General features: G+C 45.7%; 1 protein-coding gene across 2 annotated transcripts in view; it reads right to left on the reverse strand.

The window, feature by feature from the left end:
* The window catches only part of LOC115138142 (FYVE, RhoGEF and PH domain-containing protein 5-like), a 45,881-nt gene extending 39,439 nt beyond the window's left edge, over window positions 1-6,442 (reverse strand). For both annotated transcript variants that reach the window (XM_029674670.1, XM_029674661.1), the window contains exons 1-2: window positions 6,153-6,442; window positions 1,237-4,018 (exon numbers count right to left, since the gene is read on the reverse strand). In XM_029674670.1, coding sequence (XP_029530530.1) covers window positions 1,237-4,018; window positions 6,153-6,162 — 2,792 coding nt within the window. In that variant the 5' untranslated portion in view covers window positions 6,163-6,442. The remainder of the gene's footprint in view (window positions 1-1,236; window positions 4,019-6,152) is intronic.
* Between the last annotated feature and the right edge of the window lie 1,014 nt (window positions 6,443-7,456).

A 7,456-nucleotide genomic window follows, 5' to 3' on the forward strand; every position in this document is an offset into this window, starting at 1 on the left:
AAAAAAAAATGTTATGTTAAGAGGCCTGTAGTAATGGCCAGTCCCTATAAACGCATACCAGCCATCAAACAGGTGTCTAATTGTGACTGTGGGTGGCCTGGGCTGGCTTTAGAGAGTGGTGGCAGAGACCAACGAGAGGGACATTTAGTCCTACAGTAGCAGGTCCCAGTGATTGATCCTCCTATCTCTATCTCTCTCTGCTGTAAATCTCTCCATCCCTCCAGGGCTCAATCAAAGAGAGGCACTCAGGGAAACCACCTTTAATAAAAGCGATCCTAAACTTAACCACAAATGTCAGGGACAAGAGAGCAATTAAACCAACCCACTCTTACTCCTCCTACTTCTTTCTCGTTTTCTTCCATCACTTTGTCTCATTTCCATGGCTCTCCCTCTCTTTCTTCCTCCACTTTCTGCTCCTCATCACGCCTTTCCCTCCCTCTCTTTCTAGCACCCACTTTCTCTCTCATCTTTTGTAATCCAAGTCCCCTTGTCCTGCTTTTTACAGTACCTCTCTCTCTCTCTTTCTCCCTCTCTTTCTCCCTCTCTCCCACCCGTCCACCCACCCACCCACCCACACACTCTCTCTCACTTTTAATTTTAACCCATAATTACTTCTATTGTGAATAAACCTGAGCTCTGTCTACGGTGTTCAGTCTGTGAGCTATTCCAACCCCTCAGACACACTATGAAGCGAACACCAGATGCGACCCTGAAATCCAGGAAATGAGAAAGTGGGATAAGCTCTCCCACAAGCATTGTTCATCTTCCCAAACTGAACGAGCCTCGTCAAATCAGGCTGCTCATCTCTCACAGAACATAACACTCTCCAAGAAATCTGGTCAGCCAGGAGCTGATGTTCATTTGAGCTACAGTTATCTTGAAGCTGGTCTAGAGATTGCAATGTTGAAGTGATGCAGCCTGGCCAAACCAGTCCACTGGACGACAGGGGAGAGTGGTTATGGGGAAGAGCCCTCTCTGCCGACTAGGGTTGCAAAATGCTGGTAACTTAAAACAATTCCAAGTTTTTCAGAAATCACAGTAGGAGGATTTCAGGATTTCATGCTTATTCCCTCCTGATTCTAGGAATCATCCAACTGTGATTTCCAGTGAATTTTGGGAAAGTCTACGGAATTTTGCAACCCTACTGCAGACTGTACACTATCTTTTTCAGTTCAGACGACCACTGAAGAGGCCCAACATCCGTGGTTGTGAATTTGTTTTACTGTATTACTGTACCTCTCAGGCTCCTGCTCAGGTGACTGGGGTTTGCTGTCGATCCCAGGGAAGCTGTTCATATCCACATAACCATCGTTGTCATTAGAAGGGGCCACTATGCGTTTGGGGTCCTCAAAGAAATCTGTGACTTTCATGGATCTGGTAGGTCTCCCGCCAGGACGGATCTGGATGTTCTCATAGTCAGAGCTCATAGCTGGGATGTTCTCATATTCAGACGTGTCTGCACTGGGGAAGGAGATAGAGCGGGGTTTGGTCAGGGGGAGGGGCATGAGGGGGCGGCGGGAGCGCTCCTCGAAAGACTCCACCCTGGACACGCCCCTGCTACCATAGGCTTTAGGGTCTTCTTTCCTGAGGTCTTTGTAGAGCAGGAAGGTGGAGGGAAGGTCTGGAGGGCGCTGCTGGGGCTTCACCATACGAGACTGGGACTGAGGGGATCCAGTGCTCCTGCGCTCCAGTTCCAGGAGTCTTGTTGGGCCATGGTGGCTGGACTCAGAGGAGGAGCGCGAGGAGCGTATGCTCCCGTCACCAAAGCCTTTAGTGTCCGTTTTCCTCTTGAACTTCAGGGTCAGGAAACGCTTGAATGAGGACTTCTTCTTCTTGGGCTTGTTGTCTGTGGACTCAGGAGAGACGCTGATCAGGAGGGATGGGGAGCTCTTAGTGACCGGTCTCTTTGTGATGATAGCCAGCTCAAAGGGAGGTGGGATGTCCACCAGAGAGGTTGGCATGGAGACATCGCTGGACGACTGGTGGCTCCACTGAGAGAAGCTTCCGGAAGAAGTGCTAAAACATGGCAGAGAGAGGGTGTCATCTGTCCTTTTCATCCTGCCATCATCCTTCAGGGATTGGTCGGCCTCTATGTGAGCTCCCAATGACAGTCCTCGACCCTCTGCGGAGTATGAGTTTGGGTATAGTAAGAAGGGGCGTGGCTTCAGAGAGGGGATGAGTCTGTTGACCTCCGGCTGCTCAGGACGTCGCAGAGGTTCTCCGTTCTGGTCTAAGGCCACAGTACAGTAGTCATAAGTACTCTGGTACTCTGATGTCTCCTCAGGAACTGTCTCAGGGACATAACCCGAAACCTTCCCAGAGTAGGAGCGCGACCGCGTCACAATGCTCTTCCGGTCCAGAGACATAAAGTTCTCCCCCTCAGAGTCAAAGCCGGCCTCCTCATAGATGTGCTCCTCGCTGTCTGACTCTGAGTCATCGTGATAAGGTACGATGTGGCAGTCTAGCTCCTCTATGTCCTCCTCGAAGGCCTCTGTGGTGTGGGCGAACACCACCCTGTTGGTGAGCTCTGGGGTCCGTGTCCGGTCCAGGTCTGCTGGCACTGTGATGTTACACAGCCTGAGACGGGGCTGGCAGCTGTTCCGCTGGCTGGAGAAAGCCTGCTCACGCTTGGCTGTTCTCTCTCTCACACTCCTCCCTCTGATCTGCTTCCTCTCCGTGTCATCCGTCTCATCATCGTCCCCAATCTCCACATAGTCCTCTGATGAGGCACCGTCCAGCTGCTGAAAGTCATGTGCCTCAGGGCAGAGGGAGTCATCGATATCTGCGTATTCATCCACATCCTCTATGGCTGTTTCTATGTGTTGGGAGGATTGTTCAGGAGTGTCCTGGACCTCACTCTCTCTCCGTTTAACCTCTAGCTCTTCCACATCGTCTGATGACAAATAATAAGGCTCTTGGTTAGAGGTGCCTGCTGTGTCCATCTCCTTTGCAGTGTGTGGTTTGTCACCACAGAATGTATCATCGTGATTCACCTCAGGGTAGGCGGCGCTCATCCTGTCAGCAGGCACTGCCTCGATGACGGAGTAAGGCCCAAACACATCCTCAGTGCTGCCAGAGAAACGGAAATGGCCAGAGGGGTCCTTGGTGGCCCGCTCAGGCTGCCACACACCTGTGTCACCGGGCTCACCAGTGTCACATGTGTAAACAGGCTCATCTGAGGGGCCAATCACATCGTAGGGATACTCCTCGCCGACGGGTGGGAGTGTACAGCAGTGTGCTCCCAGTAAGAGATCCTCTGCTTCCTCTTCAGCCTCATCAGTGGGTACCTTACACTTTAAATATTCACCACCAGGTGAGCTGACTTCCTCTTCAAGCCCAATGTCAGTATCTGCAGCAGGCTGACTAGGGGTGGTCCCATGATCATGATCTTCGGTGTCTGGTTCTTCAACATCTTCTTCTGGGTACCCTATAGGTGTATCAGATGTTTCAGTCTCCTCAGCTAAACTCTGATTATCTTCCTCCTCCGCTTTGATTCCCCCCCTTTCCTCATCTCCTCTCTCACACAGAAACACATTGTCACTCTCAGGTAGGTTCAAGTCATCTGCTGCAGGACAGTCTATCTCCTCTGCAGCAATGTGAGTGTCAGACGAACCAGTGTTTTCCATTTCAGATGCATTGTTCTCTCTCTCTATCTCATCCCCCTCCTGCTCATTCTCCTTCTCACCATAATCTGTGATGCCATTGTCATTAAGGATTTCCTCTGGTGCTGCTTCCTCCTGGTTGTGATCTGTGGAGTGGGGTATGGGGTCCTCTGACCCTTCCTGGTGGTCCTTAGGTTCCCCCTCTGAGGAGGTCAAGTCTCCATTGCTCAAACCGTGAGGGGGGCATTGCTCTTCCTCTGCCTCTGTCTCAGATGAGGAGGGTCTGGCCATTGCAGCGGTGGGAGGTTTGGGACCCCGGGTAGAGGGACAAGGCTTTGACATCAGTTTGGACTGCACCTTGATCGTTAGGTGACTCCGGATCTTTGGTCGGGGAACTTGGAGTCGCTTCTGTAAATCTGGAAAGGAAATGACAGAAAGTGTGATTCATTGCAGTTCAAATACAATGTTCAACCTCAATAGTAGTTGAAGTAGTAGTTGAAGGTGCAATATCCTACCTAGAATCATCTTTCATTAACCTTTTATACATTCGGTTGGCTTTTGGATGTATGGATATAAAACAAGCAACCCCTTAGCCTTGTCTTTATTTGGTAAGAGAAAGGCTGCAGATATGTCTCAAACTCCGTGACATGCAGATGGCTAGAGGGGACGCATCTACAGGAAAAACAACACACCCATAGGGAACATACTGTAGGAACAATAACATCTACCTGAGTGGAATACAGAGACGTATTGCATGCTCTACACTTCACAGCTTATAGGGCATGATCATAATGAAATGACATGTGGAGACAGACATAAACAAACTTTCATTGTCTTTTACCTCTATGTCAAAGTCCCCTGTTTAGATAATCAGATACTGTATGCAGCATGTACCTCACAGTCAAGTCCAGTGTTTTCTACCAACTTGCTTTGAAGGGTGGAAAACCTGTCAAAGATAGCTGACTGGTTGATAAGTCTTTTGGTGAAACACACCCTTACTTAACAAAACTTATACACCCCTGGTCTCTTCCTGTTATTTAGTACCTGCCCTGACGCACATCCTATTAAACTGTGTGTGCACTCTGTACTCTACCTCCTTGTCCATCTGTCTGCCTCTCTGTCTCTGTGTGCGTGTCTGGCTGTCTGTCTTATCTGTCTGTCTTGTCTGTATGTCTTGTCTGTCTGTCTGTCTGTCTTATCTGTCCCTCCCTCCCTCCCTCCCTCCCTCCCTCCCTCCCTCCCTCCCTCCCTCCCTCCCTCCCTCCCTCCCTCCCTCCCTCCCCCTGTCTGTCTGTCTGTCTGTCTTTTTCTCTCTCTCTCTCTCTCTCTCTCTCTCTCTCTCTCTCTCTCTCTCTCTCTCTCTCCCTGTTGTTTTCCAACACTGCTAATGAACTATTCCAGCAGACTCCCATTGAAGAACTGGACGCAGGAAGTCCACGAAGGAAGGACATTAACAGCGTGCCTTCACTCCTCCATGAACCCTTCTAGGAGTACAAATTCTAACAACACAAATGGACTTCCTTTTTGTCATTCTTCCCCTGACACACACACACACACACACACACACACACACACACACACACACACACACACACACACACACACACACGCACACTTTTTCTGAAAAGGTCCTTTCAGTGGGAAAAATAACAATAAAACAGAGAAAAAACAGTCCCACAAAGTCCTTCTGCAAACAACAGGATATGAATTACGCAACAAGAATTCAATTAAAACAAACGGTTGAAAAACAAAGGAAATATAGAAAAATAGGACCATGACTGTGCCAAGCTTACAGGATAATCATGAAATATCCCCCATCACATAATAACAACAATTCTATAAAATACTCTGTGAATAGGCCAATCACCACAGTGCAGTAGAAATGCAGTAGAGGTACCTTTGGCTTCACCTCTAAACTGGCATAAATAATCCCATCATACTGTACCTCATACAGTATAACCGATATAGGATTTTCGGATCCAATACGGATTCCGATTTTAGAGTGGAAATATTCACCGATATATCGCCCGATATTTTCATAATTATAGCTGGAATTCAAAATATACCTTTTTTTTCTGTATGGATTGCGCTTAATAACATGCCACATGAATCGCCCGAACAGCCCAAGGACAGAACTACACAAACTGGTTCACCTATTATGGTTAATTGACTTTAATTCTGCAATAGCTGTTATCTCACCCAAAGTGAGATTTGATACCCTATTAGTTGATCTATCAAAGAAAAGGAAAAAGTCCTTTAAAAAAAGAACAACTAATCGAAACAATAACCTGTTTGGTCTCTGATCCTGTAGTGATTTGAGTTATTCAATTTGTTCTCCAATGCTATTTCAAGTGGTGTAGGAAAAAAAATACATTTGTTTAACACAAAATTGAGAAATGCTAAATCTCTTTTGCTCTCTCTCTCTCACACACATACACCCACACTTGGAGTATCCTTTATGTAAACACAGTAAGTAGATGAGTAGGCTACATCAGGCTCCCAATTTATTTTCTTGAATATGCATCGTCACTTGAATTTTAGCCTACATACCTGTGTTCATTTTGGGACATCATCCGCTATAGCAACCGAGAGTTATCCACGTGTTTTTTTTCTTCAAACGCAGGAATCAACCGCCACAATATGTCCACAGGTTCTGTGAACTTATCCCAAATTCATGTTGAAAGTATTCAAGTGGTCTAAATTCAACATTTCACAATTGTCTCTGGTTGTTTTTCCAAGTACTGGCTACTACTCTACTACTCTGTCAAGGTAGTAGCTGTTGCCTACAGAGCCGGCATCCCTTTTCTTTAGCTGATGCGCGACTGGTGCGCTCGCGAAGTACACCGGAGGCGCTCTGTCGCGCATCCTGAGAAGGAAGGTCTATTTCGCGGACATGGAACACTGACCAAACCCACTTCATCCACATTCAACTCAATAAAAGTTTTGCATTTCGAATTACAATAGCTATACATGTACACCATAAATTCATGTATTTCAAATGAGCAAATTGTTTTTTATAAATGGCAAATTATTTGTGACCTATTTGCCTACCTGGAATTGATTTATTTGGATTTGCTAGAACTTTCATGTATTTGACACGTCAGTACAGAGTTGGATGCATTGAATGTGTAAGTATCCCAGGCTATAAGCTTAATGAGACATTGTTCATATTAACAGGGTCGTTTTTAAGCATCTGGTTTCAGTGTCTCAAATTATTCACATATGACTAAAACAAATGTGCATTTAAATAAGAACAGTAGCTTTCCTTTTCATTATTGATATCTTTATTGATATAGAATGAACATAATTTGAATCTGAGATAGGACTGAGTACTCTGTCAGCATAATCCGTTTGAGTCATGATAAACTTGTGTTGTAATATCTAATATTCCAGAACATATTTGTTCCTAAAACATTTCCAGAATGCTATGAACTCTAAAGTTCCCCAAAACAGTTTCTAAAAACAGTTTCTAAAAACAGTTCCCCAAAACAGTTTCTAAAAACAGTTTCTAAAACAGTTTCTAAAAACAGTTCCCCAAAACAGTTTATAAAATCAGTTTCTAAAAAACAGTTTCTAAAACAGTTTCCCAAAAGAGTTTCTAAAAACAGTTTCTAAAAACAGTTCCTCAAAACAGTTTCCAAAAACAGTTTCTAAAAACAGTTCCCCAAAACAGTTTCTAAAAACAGTTCCCCAAAACAGTTTCTAAAAACAGTTTCTAAAAACAGTTCCTAAAAACAGTTTCTAAAAACAGTTTCTTTGGGACACCAAAAGCGTTTGCTATTGGCCCGACTTCCTGGCTCAGCATCTGTTGTATGATTGGAGGAAAGCAACCCTTTAAAAACCTCTCTTCATAA

This window comes from Oncorhynchus nerka, linkage group LG2, assembly GCF_034236695.1.
Source record: "Oncorhynchus nerka isolate Pitt River linkage group LG2, Oner_Uvic_2.0, whole genome shotgun sequence".
Lineage (NCBI taxonomy): Eukaryota > Metazoa > Chordata > Actinopteri > Salmoniformes > Salmonidae > Oncorhynchus > Oncorhynchus nerka.